This window comes from Polistes fuscatus, unplaced genomic scaffold (genome assembly GCF_010416935.1).
Source record: "Polistes fuscatus isolate 324 unplaced genomic scaffold, CU_Pfus_HIC Scaffold10, whole genome shotgun sequence".
Classification (NCBI taxonomy): domain Eukaryota; kingdom Metazoa; phylum Arthropoda; class Insecta; order Hymenoptera; family Vespidae; genus Polistes; species Polistes fuscatus.
The window spans coordinates 5,215,870-5,238,118 of record NW_025112998.1 but is presented as its reverse complement, the minus strand read 5'-3'; the positions used below and the strand labels follow the sequence as shown (position 1 = coordinate 5,238,118).

General features: G+C 32.7%; 1 protein-coding gene across 1 annotated transcript in view; it reads right to left on the bottom strand.

The window, feature by feature from the left end:
* Positions 1-22,249, bottom strand: part of LOC122525947 (zinc finger protein 205-like) — a 61,984-nt gene that overhangs the window by 5,421 nt on the left and 34,314 nt on the right. The window contains exons 2-5 of the mRNA XM_043648989.1: positions 15,196-15,516; positions 14,632-14,850; positions 12,892-13,109; positions 7,689-7,839 (exon numbers count right to left, since the gene is read on the bottom strand). Of these exons, the coding sequence (XP_043504924.1) occupies positions 7,689-7,839; positions 12,892-13,109; positions 14,632-14,850; positions 15,196-15,516 (909 nt within the window). The remainder of the gene's footprint in view (positions 1-7,688; positions 7,840-12,891; positions 13,110-14,631; positions 14,851-15,195; positions 15,517-22,249) is intronic.

Here is a 22,249-nt window from a genome sequence, read left to right as displayed (position 1 = left end):
AGATGGTGAGTCGGTGGTGGTCACTTAATTATGCACGACTCGCCTAACGAACTTGATGTAATAACGCGATGTCGTATCAACGACGATGGTGAAAGAGAGTCGGCAAATCGATCCGCCTTTTCTACTCGGTTATTGCTAGATAGAGATCGGTTAGAAAAGACGATGCTACTACTCCTATTTTTTCTTTTTTTTCTCTTCTCTTCTCTTCTCTTCTTTTTTCCTCTCTGTCTTTGTTATATCTTTTTATATCTTTTTTCTTTTTATTTTTTATTTCTTTTTTCTTTTTTTTTTTTACGGGAAATATAGGGATCTTCCGCGATAGTAAAAATCGATCGTGCTTACTACTACTACTACTACTACTACTACTTGCTATATGTATTCTATTATATATCGTGGATAGATTCTTTTAACACACGTACACATACACATACTCTTTTCTATTTTCGATATCAGACGACGAGAGTCTTTAATATCGTAATACGTCCCTGTCTCTTTTTGATGCATCGTTACCGATAATCATCGAACGTTTATAACGTTCGTTTTAAAATTTCCCTCATCATTTATCTTGGTGGGTAGTGTATCGGTACGAATTAGTCGAACTTAGTGGATGATTAAATTATTTGAACATTTTAATCGAATTTTTTGTTACATCTTTCTTTTCTTTTTTTTTCTAATGTTTTATATTTATATATTCCGTTGTATTATTAATTTATTATTAATTGATAATATATTATATATTTTATGTGTATTACGTTGCAATTAATCCTGATATTTTATCATAAACAACAAATTGTTGATTCATTGTGTATACTAATCTATCGGGAATAATTTGATAAGATATAATAAATTATAGTAAAAGCAATAAACGTGCGCTTATACGATCACACATTTTCTTTTTTGCCAACCATGTCAATCCTTTTTCTTTTCTTTTTTGTTCCTTTCTGTTCTTTTTTTCTTCCTACATTTTGTTCTTTCATTCGTTTTTATCATACTTATCGAGGAAAAATTAGAATATATCGAAGAAACGCGAAGAAAATCGAACCACCTTTGTCCATCGTTATTCTTGATCATGCACATTTGTGAAAATTTATTATTAATCCAAATTCCGAAGGTTCGAAGCATGCCATGGGTAACGTAATTGAGAGAAATTGCAGTAGAACGGAATATACGTTTGTATGTATGTATATATATATATTTCATCTATGGTTGCGTTTATTTTTTAAGCACGACCGGAATTCCCTTATTTCCGTGTATTCTTTGGATCATTGGTAAGGGAAAAAAAAACAGATGTAAAAATAGCACACATAAGGGAAATCAATTTGATGAATGACAAAGATCGTCGTATGTGCCGATCTATTATTGATTCTTCAATGGATACAAAAATGTTATGTTGTAGATTACTCCATAGTGTACCACAATGCGTGCACCGATGATCAAGACTTTGCAGGAATTTGCTTACTCGTGTACTGGTGTTTTATTTTAACCGCTTATTTCGAAACGACGATTTGCATATTTTAAGTACAATCGTTCTACGTAATAATTCAAAATTGATCTAAAACAACTTATCGCACGATAAAAAGATTTATCTTTTGCCCTTTCAATTGATTATTATATTATTTAAAATCGCAATGAAGTTCTTTTTTTTATACATAACAACATTTACCAAATAAAATTTCATCAAATTTCGATATTTATCGTCGCAAATATTTTTCGTATCGAAATGAATTTAATTCTAAATGAAATATTAATATTTAAAAATGGATCGTTTAATATTTTAGTGATAAAATATTTACGATAAGATTGCGAAGAAATGAAATAGAATAAATTTCTCTCTTATCTTCTTTTTTATTTTCTAAGATAGATACGGAATTTATGTTTCATATTATCGTAGCAAAATTTACGTAGAATATTATTTTTATTTTTCAGCATAGATCGTAACCAAGCTGTCACGTATTCCGCGAGAATAATTTATAGAGAACGGTCTTGCAAGGGAGGGAAAACTCCGCTGAGTGTCTACAAATGGATGCGCTGAAAACAATATACCGCCTCAGAAAGAGAATTGCAATTACACGGCACAAAAACTCTCGAGGGGTTATTATCACGCCATTCTTCTCCGTAGAGGGTTCGTCCCTTAGGACTTGGTTATATCGAGTATATCGAATGGAGTGCATATAAAAGTGCCCTCAGTATCGGTTTGCGAATATTAAAAGATCGCTAAGAAATATAAAAATGGATCTATTTTATCCCGCCATTAACTTTTACTACAATACCAACAAATATTTGGTTATGTTACGGGGTGTCTACGTACAAGTTTAACACTGTTCTAATATGATGTTTTTAAAATGGCTAATTTCTCAAAGATTTCTACAATTGCATCCTTAATTCGTTCTATTGCAACTTCGAATTTAATTATCTCGCAATTAGTCGCATAAACTTCTTCTTTTAGTTTCCTTCAGAAATAAAAATCTAATGAATTGTGTGTGAGAACAACAATAATTCTTATGCGGTTTACTGATCAGGTTTACGTGATTTTTTTCTTAATTTTGATATACATATTTCATATTTACTATATTTATGATATATTTTACAACTTTAAAAAAAATACATCCTTTCACGACGAATAAACATTTTCTACAAACCCCCACCCCCTTTAGCAAACCCCAACCCTCGTCAGAAACTTAGATTTCTCATTTTTATTTTCACCGAAAAAAAAGAAAAAGACTACTGAAAACTTACGTTCGTTTTCATTTTAGAATGACGAATGAAAAGGGTAGAAGGGTTGAATGAAAAAAGAAAAAAAAAGGAAAAAAGATCGATTCCCTTATGTTTCGTCGTTTTTTCTTCTTATTCTTCGACACGATCATTCTTTTTATTCTGCATTTGTATCATACCGAAGTAACGATCGGAAATGGGGACGTATTGCAAGAGTACATGGTACGGACAAAAGAAAACATAATTTTCTAGGCGGGACGAACCATACGAAGAAAAGGTAAATACTTACTTACGTTAATAATTGAATAGGATGTAAATGTGTGTCAGGTAGACGCGACGTGCAAGTCAATTATTTGTACACATTGAAAAAAGGTTAACAAATCACGGACTAGCGATAAATAAATTCATTCCAAAGAAAAAACACACCTTCCGTATTTTTAATATTTAACGCAAAAACAAAGAAAAGAAATTTATACACAAAAAAAGAAAGTAATTGTACGAGTAAATCATAAGGGATATTATTGTTTTATAACCTATACCTATTCTTATATGATATATCTGTATACGTGAATACACACACGAACGAATACATCTATAAGTAAAGTCTCGCTAATTACCCGCATTTTAGTTAAGTGTATTTATCGTCTAAAACACCTAAGACTAAGAACGTACAGTAAAACAAACAAGACATGGTCGCATAACGTCGAGCCAAGGTACAATAATCGTTGTAAGAATCTGTTAGCTCGTAAAAAAAAAGTCATTTATGTTAGTCGTTATCCTTCATTCGATACGCATAAAACTAAAGATACGACTCGTGCTACGTAATTTCACACTTTAGTGGCCGACACTTCTAAGATAGGGGCACCACACACACACGTATAGGTTTTTTTCTTTTTTTAATCTATAATATATAATTTTACCATTTTTAATTGGTATAAGGGATATATCGTATAATAATTCATTATTTCAAACATAATATTATAAATATTAATCTAGAATTGTGTCATAACAATATATATATATATATATATATTGATAATAGTAATAACGTAAACGAAAAAAACTGGTGTGTGTACTTATGTACTCACGTAAGAAGGTATACTTCTTTGCCGTACCAAAACGAATATAACCTCAATAACCTCAAAAATAACTTCAAAAAAAAACTTCAAAGAAAAAAAATAACTTAAAAAAGAAAAATAATTATTATTATTATTTATATATATAAGAAAGAGTAAAAAAAAGAAAAAGAAAATATCAAAAAAAAAGGGGAAGAAGAAGAGAAGACAACTTCATGCCGTATACTTGAAATCGCTTTGCCGCGCGTCGTAAATACCGACAAACTTCATGGTGTCGTTTTTCCAAACGCTCGGAACAAAATCACTTCCCATTACATTTTCCCAAACGCGCCAAAAGAAGTATAACTTCAAAAATTCAATCTAGTTTGATAAATTTAAATATTTTCATCTAACGCATAGGAATCGTAAGGAAAGATTGAAAAGTGTATTGATAGAGAAAAGGGTCGTTTTAAAAAGGAAGATTGAGAAAAGATCGCGTGAAAATCAAATTAAACTCAGCATTAATCGTTCGTCCTCTCGCATTTAGCTACTTTATCGCGTTAGGTTACTATACCGCTTGGAAACGATGAAAAGTAAGAACTTAGGGTATACTCTTCCTAGGTCTCCCTACCTTTTCCCTATTAGTAATTAGCACGCAACACCACGTTATTTCCCCCCTTGGTGGCTCGTGGCACGCCGGGTTGGCGCGTGTCGTGCCGGAAACTCGCTTAGTGCGCCGCAAACAGACCGTTTCTCATCGTACATAAGCTTTTTCCGTTCGTTCTCAGGAGAAAATGTGCTCTTCCCGCAGCAGCTGATTAAATCGACACTAAATTTCTATCATAATAGATCTCATTTAATATTTTAATATTTAAAACATTTTATTTACACTAATTATTTATACGTACCCGATACAATTTAATTTGGTTTCTTTTATACTTCGATTTTTCCACGGTTTTGACAAAAATTTGTTATTAAAAGAAAGTAGAAAATTATTATTTTTATTTATATATATATATATTGGTTTTTGTGTATGTAACGTTAGGTTGTATACTATTTCTGTCCCATTTATATATAAATACTCTAATTAAATTTGTTTTGAAACCTATTGAAGATAACAGTGGCTCCAAGAAAATTGTTATTTTTTAATTGTCGATAAAAACTTGTTTGTTATTGATAGTTAAAAACAAAAACAACAAAAACAAAAAAGAAACGTCAAATCGTAAGGACACGAAGCTTTCTATCCTTTTTCACGAATGATCGCGTACCGTGTTTAAAAAGTACGATAATAAAGAAAGTTAATTTAATTGATGAGTCTTATTTTCGATAAATAAAGCAAAATTTGATAATCGAAATGACATAATATTCGTACGAATTTCATGGGAGTTTTATTCGGATAGCGTCAGCTGTTGGGCGAACGTCAGACGTCAGACGTCATACTCGCATCAATAAAGACATGTGTCCGATTCGTATATAACCGTTATTAGGACATTGTGCGATGCATGACACACGCGTGATCTTCCCTGTAACTATGCGTACGTTACATTACCTAAAATATATTACAAGTATATATATATGTAGAGAGGGAAGTTAGTAGCATACTTTGTGGCCACGTGATATCAAACTTCCTAGCTCGTTCCCGGAAGGAAGAGATTTGGGGAACCCTATGCTTCTACTTATCAACGATCGATATCACTTTCCTTCCATTAGAATTATTATTATTATTGGTCAAAAGAAAGTACACTCAACTGTATTAAAAAGAAAGCGAATATAAATCGTAACAAATCAGGGGAATAGAAACTTCGAAACTTTGTTATAAGTTGTAACAATATTTTTACTTAGGGTCGAATATTTTACGATTATTCTTCAAAGCCGAATTTTGTATTTTTCGTAATAAAGAAATCTGAATATTTTGTTCATTTTCTTTATAATATATTTTAATAGAATTTATTTTCTGATTTAAAGATTTAATAAGCTTACGAAAACTATGTTCTGTCAATGATATTGTATTATACTTGCGTGTTATAGATTGATTTTGCTTTGTCGAGACTCCGATAATTTATTTGTTCCAATTAAATGGATTAAGCAGAAATTAACCCCCGATGTCGTGGAAAGCTTAAACGTTACTCGATGATAGAAATCTAATTATAAGCGAAGGAGTTTGTAGAGAAGGGCTGCCAGTTAGCAAAAGTAATAGGGTGCTTGAATTATAAAGGTAACGATAGTGTTCTTGCGATTTTACCTTAATCTTCTTCGCATGGTAACGCAATTAAACCATTTGCAAAAGACAAGAGAATTTATTCAACAAACATTAGCCTCTTTACTTGATATCAATTTCTAATGAAAATTAATTATTTGAAACTAATTGAAGTAAATTTAATTTTGTCGTTCGCGATCGGACAGTTTGTCTTTTTTTGTTTTCTTTTGGTATAAAATTATTTTGCATTATTACGACAAAAATATTTTATATAGAGATTTGTTTTTTTAAGTATCATCCCCATAAAAGCAAATTCATGTTTTTCAAAGTGTCAGGACTTTCGTAGAAGAAAAATATCGACCTGACAGTCATGTCATACCGTACCACGTAACATAGTGCGTGATTCGTTCACATGCTAGAACAGACAGAAAAGAGGCTATGCAGACAACGACGACTATGGTGCTACGATCGCAAATCTAAACATCCAATTAAAGTATATCGATATTCATAGAAAGTTTTTCTTTCACACTCGTTAATTAAACCGTTAAATCGACAATCGTACAAAAATCCATCGTATTTCTCGTTTACATTATTTAACCCATTCTATATCAATGCCAATTTACAAATCGTATTTCACCCCGTTTTAATTTCGATTAAAACTCGAAGAAAAAAAAAACAATAGAAAAATTAATATCGTCGAATTCCGTACGAAAAGAAATGAAATTATTCCTATCCCCCGATTTTTAAATGAATTCGAATTAATTAAGAAAAGAAAAAAAAATGTATTTATAAATGAAACATATTTCAATTAAAGACGATACGAAATTTTGTTACGTTGTTGTCGATATATTTTGATAGGAGAAAAAAAAAAAGAAAACGATTAAAGAAAAATATCCTTTTATCTCTCATTTCTTCCTTGGTCGTCATGAAATGCACGACTTATGTTGAAACATTTCGTCGATCGTAGGGCAACAATAGGAACACTGAATAATGTAAGGTAGTGGCAACAAGCGGGCTTCGTAAATAATTCGTAAACCGTTTCTAGCGACTCCGATCGTCTTGAACTTTGTCGTTGGGCTCGTGTCTACGACAAGCGCGAGGGGGGCAGGGGGGTGATGGTGGTGGTGATGGTGGTAGTGGTACTTTGGATATCCCGAAAACAATGAGCAATAAAAACAACGAAAATGGAGAAGCTACTCTACGATCGAACTTAAGTTCGAAGAGAATAGTTTGCTGCTTTTGTCTTGTTACAAAACTGTTTGGAATTATTAAATACAACTCGGACGATGCTACGTGCGTGTACGTGTGTGTGTACTTGTATGTGTGATCAAATGTATACGTGTGTAAGGGCGTGCGTGTTAAAGTATCGACCACAGAGTAGTAAGCTTTCGATAGAAAAAGCTTTCTAAGCTCGATGAATATTAATTGATAAATTATCCATAACTCTTATCGTTTAAAAAACTTTTTTCCCCCTTTAACGATAATTTTTTTATAATTTGTATTATTGTATTATTAAGTTCTTTTTCTTCCAATTATATTCCGTATAAATATATTTACATTGATTATTATTATTATTATTAATAATATTGATTTATATTCACTTATTAATTCATTTTAGAACATTAATCTGTCTAATGAATACACACACACATACACGCGCGCATGATGTACAGGGAAATTATTATTGATTTTCATTTTAATGAAAAGGGACATGCAATACTTACCGGTATGAATGTATGTGTGTTTCTTCATATCCGATTTTTGGTGAAACCTCTTGCCACAATATTGACAGGGGTAGGGTCTCGTGTCAGAATGAATTAGAAGGTGAGTGCTGAGCGTGCTCGATCGTTTGAATGCCTTCCCGCATTGTTTGCACTGTAACAAGGATTTCGTGGTTTCTCGGGTTAATACTTTATTCTAAAAGTATGTTCAAGTTTTTTGTTTTATCGTATTTTCTAAGAACAGGTAATCTTCCTCTTATTTGAATATCGGAAGAAAAGAGATAAAAAAAAAGAAAAAAAGAAACAATCTATGTATTCGTAACTAGGACAACCCTTAGGTAGATATTAATCCAAAGGACAGGAATTGCGTGCCAAAGTAAGGATGCAATTATACCTTTTGTCGACTCCATCCCTTTGTTCTCTCTCTCTCTCTCTATCTCTCATTTCAATTGAAGAAGAAATTAAGTATTCAAATAGAATGAACTTCCGCTTTCTTTGTATTCTATTTCCTTCATTGCCACTTGTCGGACATCCGACAAAAATCCCTCAACGACCCAGTTTTAACGTGCATGTATGCATATTCAAACCTATATTTTTTTTCTCTCTTTTTGTTTTCTTCTTCTTCTTCTTCTTCGACAAATCTTCAGTGCGAGAAAAAGAACGATCGGAATCGATGAATAAAGCGAGTAAATAAAAAAATAAGTAAACGAGTAAGTAGTTGGTACTTAAGTAAGCGTAAGTAAAGATCTTTAGAGTTGTAAGATGAAACCGATCAGGTAAGTCAGTGAAGGAAAGAAGAGAAGAGAAGAGAAGAAAAAGATAAAAGAAAAAGAAAAGGAAAATAAAAGGAAAGGAAGAAGGCACCTTAAAAGAGGGCCGCACTGTGCTGCGCTATACACTGTGCTGCACTGCGCTGCGCTGTAATACGCCGCGTCGGGACGACCGACGCACCTGTGTTCATTTTATCTTCCTCGACTCATTGTAGTGAAGGCGCCAGTCGTCACAATGCTACAAGCAACACGCCGTGTCTCTTTCCGGACAATATATGTACATATGTATTTATGTAGGTTTGTAAGTAGCTGGATAGGGAATCGTTCCTTCAACGTATCCAACTTCAAATACTACTTTTGTATGGAATAATATTCGTTCTGCTTTAATTTTATTTATTTCTCTTCTTTCCGATCTTCCCAAAACCGAATTTTCTTACTTATACTCTTTTCGTTGTTAATTTTCAATAAAAAAAAATATCCGTTAATGTTTTCCCGAATTTTAACGAGAAAATTTCGTCAAATACTTCACAGGATAAAGTCTTTACTGATATATCATATTTTTCGGATTTAACTATGTACGTTAACCGTTTCAATGATAAACCTGTACTACTGCGTCAACTTGTTTTCTAACGTTTTTCTTTTTCTTTTTTTTCTTAATTTTCACACCGTTATTATTACTTTTAAAGAAAATCCTAAGAGTCTTTTTTGTAAACGAACCTTCCAAATACTCAAACATAAAAGATTACTCTAGATACAAACATTTTGACGAAAACAATCCATTATGCAGTTTCAATGTAAAGCCCGTTTAATGAAATGCAGTGAACTTTTGATTCACCCTAATATTTCTCATCTTATTGCGTTAACAACATATTACATTTTCATTTACTTCAACTAAAACTATTCGGATCCTTCTTACATTTATCTCGTTGATATTTGATTTCTTCGATTTTGAAATAAAAAAACATTAGAAACTTTTAAGAAAGAGGTATAGCCGAAAAACCGACATTTATTTTTCGGACGTCGTTGCGTTAAGATTTCGGTGCGGTAAAACAGAGCGGCATTGAGTCAGCCCCCTTTTTTGATCACCCACCGGCGCAAATACATTCCCGGTGCAAATGCACACGCGAGACGACGAGAGTCGTCCTGCATCGTCGGATAATGCTCAAGTGAAACACCAGAACCCGTTCTCGCGTGTCCCCGTGGGACGCGTTGTCGAACGTGAAATGACTCGTAAAGGGGGAGGGGGAGAAGGGGGAGGGGGAGGGAGTGTCCCCGATCTTGATCGTGTTGCTTTCATGTGTGGCCCGACGAAAGAAAGTATAAATAAAATAATGATAAAAAGGTATAGAAAAAAATCCTCGCTAAGAGTATAAAAAATCGATATAAAGCCGGTTACGACGAAAACCATCAAAGTGTCTCCAACGAAAAATCCCTTTTAGCATCGAAACTTTATTCCTTAACGATATATTTTCAATACGTATAATATTATTTTAAAAATTATTTAAAAAAAAAGTATTGCACCGACGACGTGTGCAACTTAATTGACGTGTGTCCTTAATTTCTTGAAAAAAAAAGAAACAATTCTTCTCGAAAAATTGGTTGTTCGTAATATCTATAATAATTACACGACAATTAACAATTATACATCGAATGATGAAGGAATAGTTATTATGTACGGTATCGATAACGGTTGAACTTTTTTCTTTCTTTCTTTCTTTCTTTCTTTCTTTTTCTTTTTTTGTCATTCGTAAGAGAAAAAAGGGAGGAAATTAAATACCCGCGTCGTTAAGGTGAAAACGTTCGTCCCGTTTGTAGATCATCGGCTATGAGGTGATGAACGGGGCCAGGGGTCAAGATTAGAGTGAGGAAAGAGTGAGGAAAGAGTGAGAAAAGAGGAAGGACGAAGGAGGTAAAAGGGAGAGATCGTTAATAAGCACCGCGGCACTTCGTTCAAGAGTCGCAAAGGAAGCGGTGGATTGTGGGAATGAAAGCGGGTAGGGAGTGGAGCACGCGGGCCATTGTCGTAACACGACACGAAAGTGCTAACTTCCGGTGGCGCTTCGAGACAAAAGGAAAACGCAAGACGTCCGCAAACGTTAAGAGATGCTGCTGTTACTGTTACTGTTACTGTTACTGCTGTTGTTGTTGTTGTTGTTGTTGTTGTCGTTATTACTTGACCGAGACTTTCCCCAAGTGACATCGATACGATTGGTCTAATAAATTTGATTTTAATTTCATTCCATTCCTCTCATTCATACTTCTTTTCTTTATTATATCTCGAATTTGAAATAAAATTGATATTTTCGAAAGCATAGATATTTGTTTGCGAATTTATTTTTAATATATTTCGTAATGAAAAAAGAAAAATATGAACGTAAAGTTAATTTCATTCAACGAAAGAAATTTCTATCAAGTTTGGATCTCAATTTGGAAAATAATCTTTTGTTATAATCCTTGATATAGGAAATGGGATTCGGTGTGTATCCGAAAAATACTCTTTATTAAATCTCATCTTTTTACTCTTCCTTTTCCTAGTTAATTCTTTACGAATATTTTATCACGCTTATTCAATACTAACAAAGAAGTCTTTTTATCAAAGAGATTAATTCAACTTTCTCAACACAGCTATTGACGATAACAAAAATGAATATATTTAAAAAAATAGGAATTTTGGAAAAAAAAAAGTTCCTCTCAAACAATGCGATAAAAGTAAGCTTGTTGAAGTCGTTGGAATTGATCGGTATCAGCAAAAGGTTTCCGAGTAACTCTACACGGCAACTTGGTTTGGAAAAATAAAAATCAGTCCTCCGAAATAAAAACTACGTGACGCGTCTGGCCCGCATATCCTAATATGTCCGCATTACAGTTACGTGTCGGACGTAAAACCACTGCTGAAAGAGTTTGAGCTACCATCGAATCGCACGTAATTACGACGTAGCCTCTTACCGATCACCGATACGTACTTACTTATGTATATACCTATATATATATATATATACGTATGTAATACGTCAAAACATTTGACCCGTTTCCTCTGCACCACCAACAACTCCTGGGGGGTACTTATATACTTTCGCAGGAATTTCAGATCGCGTGACTCTTCAAAATCGGCATAATCAAAGACACATTCGTAGTTTCTTCTTTTCACCAAGAAATCGTGAATTTTCATTTGGTTAGGTTTTCTTTTTCTTTTTTTTGTTTACATTCGCAACAAAAGTAAAGTGAAAAAAGTAAAACTAAAGGAAGATTATAACTATTGAAAAATTGAATATTGTCAGCAAGCGAATTTTCATTTGGTTAGATTTTTTTTTATTTTTTTTTGTTTACATTCGCAACAAAAGTAAAGTGATAAAAGTAAAACTAAAGGAAGATTATAACTATTGTATTTATCATATTAACAGTTAACAAACGGATATAAAATGATTCGTAAGATCGTTTATTCTTAAAATCAATGTTTCGTTCGAAAGATTCTTTAAAAATAAAAAGTTCATATCGTAGGATGTTAACTTGTTCGTACGCGATCGTATATATATATATATAAGATTTCTCATGGGTCTTGCAAATTGATCGTAAAAAGAATCAGGTAGGTCGATTAACTTGGGCAAATCGGCGTCGCAATGGTGTCTTGATTTTTTTTCTGTTGCAAAGAAGGACGACGTTGAACGTTTAAAAAGATCGAAAGAGTCGATTGGAAGAAGAACGTGCACGCGTACGCCTTCACGCATACATATGTCCTACTACGACGCCGAGGGTCTTGATCTTCGATCTTCTTCGAAGAAGATCCGCGATTGCTCTTACGAAGGAAAGAAGAAGAAAGAAGGAAAATAAAGAAGGAAGGAAGGAAGGTAGGAAGGAAGGAAGGAAGGAAGAAAGGAATCGCGCGTTCGAGTCGGATGGAAATCGAACGTTGTTGCTTTTTACGTTCACGCAAAATAAGAGTATGTCGATAAAAGTCTACACACGAGCTCGTAAAATCCACGTTCGTACGGTAAACCCACGCACGAGCCACCTGAAGGTGCACATTGACTATACAGAAAGAGAGAGAGAGAGAATATGTTTGTGTGTGTATGTGTCATGAAAGGTAGCTTCGAGATTTCCAGGACCGATACCACTCGACTTCCTCGAAGGCCTATCGTTGATCTTTGGTGCTCAACGATTCGCGCTTCTCGACGAGGACAATGTTCATTTTTCTGATCCAGTTAAGTTACGACATTCCGAAAATCCTATCTTCTTTATTTCCGCAATAGTCGGTACAATTTATTTTCTAATTTATATCATTTTTCTAATTAACACGCGCGCGATATTATTCGTTTATTATTTGTAATCGTTGTTGTAACGGGATCGTCATACATTTTGTAAATTTGTAATATTTTCAATTTATCGATAAAAATTCGTTTTATTGGGCCTAATGAAATTAGATATATGATGGGACTCACCTGAAAGCTTCTTTCGGACGACGATGGTGGGGTGAGAGGTGAATGATGAATTTGTCTATTGATAATTGAAGTAGCCAAAGGATTCCTAGAAGATGGTGCTTTCGTTTCTCTAGCCTCTCTTTCGCAAACCGAACCAGGTGACCAAATTTCATTCTTCCTGGTGATATTAGAAGATACGTCGTTTGGTTTGGTGCTAAGATTCAATGGTACTTCTTCCTCTGAAACATATCACCATATCGATCGAAATTAGGCTCAAGTTTAATTATTTAAACAACAAATTTTAATATTTCCTCTTTAACTGCGCTATTTAAAAAGAAGAAAAACAAACAACAATTACGCGTATTCGTGATTAAAAATAAAAATTACCGCGTGGTGATTAGTTTTTCCTCAAATGATAGTACAATCTTTTAGAAAAAAGGACTATAGTCTGAACGAGTCACTAACAAACAAGAAAATTTGCTCTGCTTTGCGTCACATTTCCTCTTCCCCCTCCTTCTCCTTCTCCCCTTTATTTAGTATTAACACGAATGTTCGAACAAACGAGTAAGGAAAAAAATAATGAGAGAGTGCTGGCCGTTTATTCTTATCAAGTTCGGTACTTAACTATTTGCTATCGTTTAAGGAGACGCCGTAAACACGTTATAATGTGTCAGATATGTATTTTTAAAAACATTTTTTTTTCCAATATTTGGTCTGAATGGCCCAAATTTTCGGAACTGAATGAAAACAATAACAATAATAATAAATATACTCTGGTCATTATGTCGTATAGATTAAATAAAAGTTATATTATATATTCAATTATTCATAATTTCAAGTAATATTGGTAATATTTCATAATTACTGATGGTACACGTATATTGTAAGGAACGATGAGAATTTTAATGAAATATAATTAATGACATTCTTGAAGATACTCGTAAAATTCGATATATTGATTTATTTATAATAACAAAGGGAAAACAATATTATATATTATTATATTTTTTTAATAATAAAAATTGTCGGTAAGCGTGAAAAGACTGGCAAAAATAAAAATGTAATATCGCATCGTCAAGTTTCAAAGAACATTATCGAAAAATAGTAATTGGTGACTGGAAAGAACCTCGTCGATATTGTGTAAACGTATATATATATACACGTATATACATATACATACACTCAAGGAAAAAATAATGCTTTTAAAACGGTAACAGCTGCACGATTAACTTTTATTTTAGCCTTCTTTGCCGATCGTCTACGACTAATTCGTAAGCTATTTACGAGCTTACGTTTCTTACGGAAAATTGTTCTAGTATAATATATATTGTCTGCTTATCCGATTCCTCGTAATCACGTGAACGATAGCTAGAAACCGTGTTGTCATTATATCATACGTATTAATTATTCCTACCTTTTTAAACAATCCTAACGGAATTTCAACAAATAATGCGCAACAAAATTTTAAATTCCACGAAAATAATCATCGTTCTGATCTAAAAGATTAAAAATTAATCACCCGCACTGCACTTAATATTTATTTAACTTGAATATTTTTTCACTTGCTTGAAAAAAAATATTTCACATATTTTTCTTTTTTTTTTTATTATAAATAAATTATAATCAATCGTAAAATCTTAAAGCAAAGATGACAATAATATATAAGAATATATCAAAATTTGTTGATAAGGCAAACAAATTATTGTGAAGCAATTTGATAATAATTATTCGTAATAAAATGAATAATTTTTAATGTCTTACCAATTGGTACTTTTTCAACGGCACATCTCGGTGATCCCGGTTTGACTGGGCTAAGAGGTTCCGGATGAATGGGCGAACAATTGGCAACCGGTGTTGTCTGTTGAGCTGGAATTCTTAACGGCGGCAGAAGGGAATGCGGCAACAGAAGGCCTACGTTTCGGGCCCACCAAGTGGTCCCGGACGTCGCGTAACCGCTGTACATCAGGCCGCAACGCATCTCTAAAATAAGAATGCATTTTTTTTTTCATTCCTTTTTTTTTTTATGTTAGCTCGAACGAATATTCTATCGAAAAAACACAAATTCATTCTTAGACTAATGCATTTGGGGTGCAACTAAAAATAGATCATTTAATTAAATATAATTTCTTATTTAATCATCATCATTTAATATCTTCGCTCAATAAAAACTATCGAGCTTTACGTTACTCTTAAATATTACACGTTTAATTTATATTTCATTTGATTTACTTGTCTATAAAAATGATATACCGACGAATAAATATTTAATTATTTATACGTTTAAAAAAAAGATATTTCTCAAATGAAAGAAAATGATTGTCTTACCTCGCGTAGGTACGTTCGCGGCATGGGGTAAATTTTGTAGTCGTAAGTCCGAACCATAACCAGATACGAGTGTGAAAGCACTGAAACGATCCGGAACAGGTACGCAGAAGTTCGAGGGAGGATTAGAAGATGCAACACTGCTAGCACTGCTTCCCGGAGCACCCGGACTCCAAGGAGAGGGTGGTAATGTCACGTTCGGGCTACTTGGGGGAGATAGGGTAGCCGGGGGTGATAATGCTCCCACCGGAACTCCTACAGGATCGCTGTGAAGTTCCGGTTTCATGTGCCAAGTTCGCGGGACCGCTTCTGAAATATTCGCATCTATCAATACAAATTTTCTTCTTTCAAAATAATTCATTCTTATTTAATGAATTAATCCTTTTAAATGATTGATTGAATTTACTATAGTTGAAAAATATTATAAAAAAATATTATAAAATAATATTATAGTTGAAAAATATATATTATATATTTATATAATAATATATAATATATATAATAATAATATATAATAATAATAAATAATATATATTATATATATATAATTATAGTTGAAAAATATTATAAAAAAATATTATAAAAAATATTATTGAAACAATAAGAAATTTGACCAATAGAAATAACACACGTCCGTAAGATTTTAGATTAAATAATTAATATAATATAAATTTACAATAAAAATATTCGAAAATAATTGAGAACTATTCATCCGACTCTGACAATGGGTTGAGGTACTCAACCCGAAGACTGGTAAAAGCAAATGCGTGACGTCACTCGTGATAAATTGACGGAAGACAATCAAACTGGGCTATCTTCCTCGAAGAAGCATCGAAACGTTGCTCGATATCCGAGCCGGTTAATGATAGTCGAACGTTCGGTAAAACCGGTATTCGATACGCTCACGATGACACGAACATTGCAGCCAAGTAAATAAGTAAAGGTGTGCTCATACCTATAGGTATAAGTACATGCGTACACGATCGTTAATTCAACGTAACCCGAAAAATTCAAGATCAGTAATATCTGGACCGAGAGTAATTATCGATAATTCGAATATCTTCTCGAGAGAGGATGGAGAAGTGTTAGCGAAAGGATAAGAGGCCAAGAGAAAGTGTAGGTCGGAAAGTAAATGAAGAAGGTAGAGAGGAGGAAGAAGAGGGATGGTGAGGGGTATAGGGATGAGATAAAGAATTGACCAATTCGAAATGACTCGACTCAAACCCTTATTTCATATTATCTTATTTCGATAAGATATCGAAACGTTTATACGAACTTGATGTTTGGTTTTTGGCACGAGCGAGCTTTCTTATTAAAATATTGTCGAACGTGGCCGACCTAAAAGGAAGTTGGATAAGTCGAGTACATGTATACATTTCTATATATATATATATATATTCTATATTCTATATATATATATGTACGTAAGTCACGATTTACGAGGTTCGATGTTGTAAATTCAATCCCAATTTAAAGGTTCAAGGTGTATGATCGAAAACGAGTATTTCGAGCTTTCCCTTAGGCGCGACGTTAATTCATTTACCATCATACTAATTCGTTTCTCTTTGTAAGATGATCGTTAAGAACGAAATATGTATTTTTTGTACTTGATACTATAATATCGATTTATTTTTTTTGGAAGGATAATTATACGATTTAACTGGATGGTAACGATGCCATACGAGATGTGGTTTTTTTCAAGATTTGTTTTATATAGGATTAAGCAAAATTGTAAATGATACGATGAACGATCTTTTCATATAAGCATCAATGGTGAATGTTTTTTTTTTTTCTTTTAACGTATGAAAATATGTAGGTAATCATTTGATAGGTAGTTATTTAAATAGATAGTTAAAATATTTAGCAACGAAATTATTGCAATCTATGAAAAATTTGAGATGCAATCTTTAGTCGAGAGTTGTCGTGTAAAGGTATAATCCTTCTGAACGGTAAGCCGCGTTTTTTTACATGTTGCACTAATAAAATCTCACACGGAACAAATATAATATAACACCGAGAACTTGACATTTTGAAAATTATTTATTTCATATACTTATCGTAAATAAATGATTAATATTCTTTAACAAATAATAATCTAACTAACATTTAGAGAAATTTAAAGAGAAAAAAAAGCGAACAAAATACCAAACTCAAATTGATTTTTAATTAAACGACAATTTAAACGAAAAACTTCAAATAGAAACACGTATCATGTTTTATTAAAAAGAAGCAAAAATAAAAGAAAGAGATAGGAAAAAATGGAAAGAAAGAAAATGATTAGAAAACGTATTTAGCATAAATCGGATGACAACGATTAAACGAGGAATGAGTATTATCTATAGTATTTAAAGATAGCTCGATGCGTCAACGATTCCTCGTCGTGGTGTATCTACCCCCATTGGTATAGTCGTTCAAAAACAAGCCAACACCTAAGTACTTACATACATACTATATATCGGCCAAACAGCGAAATGAATTATATATGTCGCATGGTGTGCGTGCACATCCTGTATCGTCCTAGCTGACTCGTCGGGAGACGAGATTCTAATCTTATGTTAGGTCGACCAGGCGTGATTGCTCGACGAGTGAGAGCATAATAAAACCTAGTGAAAACGTACGTGTTCCTAAACATGCGTGTTTTATACATAATAAACACACGTACGTATTTAAAGCACATATAAACGTGCATAAGTGTATGCACGTCGTGCGTGCAGAAAATTTCGAGTGTCTCCTGGGCGAAGGTGGGGTGGGTGGGTGGCCGGGGATTTGCGTCGTGATCGTAACTCGGTAAAAAAAAAATAAAAAAAAAGAAAGAAAAAGAGATAAAGAGGAAAAGTTGATCTGTAAAAAAATTTGCACTATTTTTCCTATTCAGTGGACACGTACTCGGTTGAACGTCATTTTTATAAATAAAAAACTAGACGAATCGTTGGTAATAAACGATTTTTATGATTAACGGTTGGTAGGAAACCCGTGTAAAAGTCTCGCGTGCAAGATGACAGGATCTATGAGGTTTCATGTGATTCCGGAATATATTTAAAATACTGACGTTCGAGATGATACCTATCGCCATACGTGCTCACGTTCGAACCCAGTTACTCGTTTTAAGCATAGACAATAACATACGTTCTAAGCTACAAGCTTGACAATTTATTATTCTATATCAATTCAAATTTGAATACCGCAAATAGATATATATATAATTTACACATACGTATTTATTTATGCGTAATTACAAATGATCGAATAATGAAAAGTATGTCAAAAATGTTCCGTCGTTTTTACTAAACGAATAATCAAGATTTATATATTAATTACGTATCGACGCTTTTTCCCCTTTTAAGAATTACTATTTTTTCTTTTTTTTTATTCATTTATTTCTATTTTTATTCTGTCTTACTTGACAATGATAAGAATGCACGTGATCGTTTTCAAAGTCTAATTAGACTGAAATATTCAACGCGACTGCGTTACGTCGCATCAAAATGATCGAAATAGTATTATTGACAAAGTGGGTAGAGAAACGTTTTCTTTTATACGTTTCTTCGAAAGATTCTTTTACATAAACTAAGAATATACGAACAATGGATAAACGAAACATTATCAAAAGATGATACTAGAAATTTTTTGGTAACAAATAAGAAAGAATTTCAGTATAATCAATTCAAAAAGTGATTATATGTAATTATTTAAGTATAATAAGTATATGTAATTACAAAGAAGGTGTAAGACGTATAATCTCTTATAAAGAAATTCTTTGACCTCGTTTTAAAACAACTGGCTTCAAATATTATTACCATTGATCTAATCGTGATTGAAATCTTATTTGTTTTTTTTATATACGTGTGTGTATATATATATATATATAATTCTTTTTTTATTTCTCTTCTTTATCTCACCGATTACTCGTGAGCCGCCTAATTTGTTTGAATGAAACTAAACGATCTGTTCTATTTTGACATTTGGAAGATTTTCTTTCATTATATTTAATTGGATGCCGTTGTTAACTAATTATCATAAGAGTTGGAACAAATGTGTGTTCTGCATTTGCGATAATATCTGCTTGAAGAGAGAGTGTTATGGCAACGATTATCATTATCATCATCATTGTCATAATCATCATAATCATCATCATCATCATCATCATCACAACCAACATCATCATCATTATCACTGTGTCATACGATATTTACGCAATCGCAATTATTAATCCGCCGAGTGAGCATGTTACAATTGTGTTTATAGTATATACATATATACATATAACTCAATTATGGTTTACAAATAATTACTACGTAGGAGAAGAAGAGAGAGATAAAAAAAAAAAAGGAAGAAAAATTGTAACAACTGATCAAACACTACGATATATTGCATAGTTGTAAACGATCGAGCATGATCAAGAAGGAAAGAAAGGAAAAAAGAAGACAAAAATATAATAAAACTTTCAAGGTTTTTTTTTTTCCCGAACGATAGCAATCGCATAACATACTCGTAGGTGTTTTTATTCGATCATGCATTAGAGAAAAAAAAAGAAAAATGGGAAAAAGAGGAAAAAAAAAGCAATAATCATTCTAATCGCTATATTAAATATCATTCGTTTCGAATAAATCTGTTTGAAGATTTAACCGACTGCATTCTTGCATAAAAGATAAGTATAAGTAAAATAGTTTTAACGAGTTGTCGATTGATTTGCATAGATAAAGTCTTTCATTAATACCGAGTCTTACATTGTTGTTACCGGATGTGCTAATTATTACGAGATTATATACGCATACATTTAAACCCGTTGCTAAAATGAACAAGAAATATATTGGTATATCGCATATCTATCTGTAAAAGTATTTTACCATTTGGATTTCATCATTTGCGATGCATCGAACATTGAAATGTAACTTATTATAATTAGAATTATATCCTTCTCATTCTATCGCACGTTATATACCTTACAGTTGATTTTTATTTTTGCATAATTTATAATACACGCTGTGCGATAATGTTAGAAAATAAAAACAAACTGCATTTTAATACAAAATATCTTAACGCTTAATCAATTTAATGAAAAATAAGAGAAACAAAAATTTTAATCAGAATACAAACATTTCTAACCGTTTCAATTCAATACTTAAGTAAACACGTGTTTAAGTAAGCACTCGCATACTTAAAAACACTTTATCGCAAATTGGTGCGAGTTAGCAGAGCTTTTGAAGGAGAAAAAAAGAAAAACACGAAAATGAATAAAAAATCTGGATTGAAAGAGTGTATATATGTGTGTCAATAAAAACGACTAACATGTGGCTTCGAGTGAAAAAATATAAATGAAGAAAAGAAAAAAAAGAAAAAACGGAAACATCCTCGCTAAATGTTAATAACGATACGATTGCGTTATCGTTTGATGAATATTCATGGAAATCTCGAAATAGTCATGAATCGGCTGGGATTGATAGGAACTTATTGACACTGCGACGCTCGTTAAATAGGCCGAAATTTGTTTATCCAAGTGTTGAGAAGATTTTTAGAGAAAGTTTTTTTTTTTTTCTTTCTTTTCTTTCCTTTTTGTTAAGAGTGCACGGAAGAAACGAAATATCGAAAAAGCAGAACGCAACGATCCTATGAAATTTTAACGTTACGCAACAGTAAAAACAAAAATCTAAATTTTAAACATAAACTCTTTACAATTTTTTCATTTACGAGCTACTAAATTATCAAGAAAATAGTACATAAGTGTATGTATGTTATATGATAGAAAATGACTAATACTAAACGTTACCAATTAACGATGACTTGCTTTTTACGTATTAGCACAGACGCGTTTCGTTTTATTCGATAATTTTCTCAGTAATTGATGCTACCACGTGACTTTTGAAAAGATAGCCGGTTATATTTTCATTTTTCTAATACGTGTTTCGTTAGTTAGGAAAAATAGTTCAATATTGCTACATTAGTTTTAAATCAAATGACAAATTTTTGCGTTTAACAAAATTTCTGATAAAAATCTCAATTTATTTCAATGCAATAATTACGATTAAAAAATATATTATCGTACGAAACAACGAAATAATAATAATAATAATAATAATAACAATAATTAAACATTGAAATTTGATTTGTAATAATACATGCACATTATGAAATATGGCTACCGACAATTTCTTCATTAACCTCTCCATCCTTTATCACTTATTATTATTTATTTAAACGGTAATTCTCATTAATAAAAATTCATTACTTACCACACATCACGTTCCTAATCGCAATGGCAACGTAAACGTCAACTTGCTACGAAATCAGAGCTTCTTCTTCTTCTTCCCTCCGTTCATGTAGAAAAGTTGAACGATCGTCCAACTACTACCTGCTTTCTCTCTTACACTTCTCCCAGAAATTATAGAAACCAGTTTTCCAATTGATGGGTGGAATGGGTGTTAAAAATATATTTAATCAAAGTATCCTTGACTTATTTCTTCTTCTTTTTCTTCTTCTTCTTCTTAATCCTTTCCTTTAGAAATAAAACGATACCCCTCTGTGGTAGAGAGAGAGCGAGAGAGAGAGACAGGGAGAGAAAGAGTTACCACGTGGTTGACCCAGGTCGGGCCAATTTGTCCAGTTGACAAGACAATTAAACGTAAGACGAAACGTATCGAAAAATACATACAAAAAATAAATGTTATTATTATTATTATTATTTGTCTAACGAACACCCGAAATGAAAAACTTCGTATCTATCTTCTTCTATCTTTGATGATACGTCGTAGAAAATGACAATCGAAGAAAAAAATCTAGAGAAAGATGAAAATTATAATGACAAATGGATTTTCAAAATGACGAAGACAAAATTGACAACTGTCTGATCTATCCAAATCGTTCTTTCTTTCTTTCTTTCTCTTTCTCTTTCTTTTTCTTAGATTCGTCACCCGGTTTCGTCCGCGTGCGCAAGATATTGGAGTGTCCTGGCTAAGAGCAGGACCCTGACTGACCCCGGTGAGCCCGCGGAGGGTACGAACGGTCTCGCATAGTGGCGTGCGCGCCGGTAGCTTCCCCTTACCTGCTCGGGTTTCTCTCT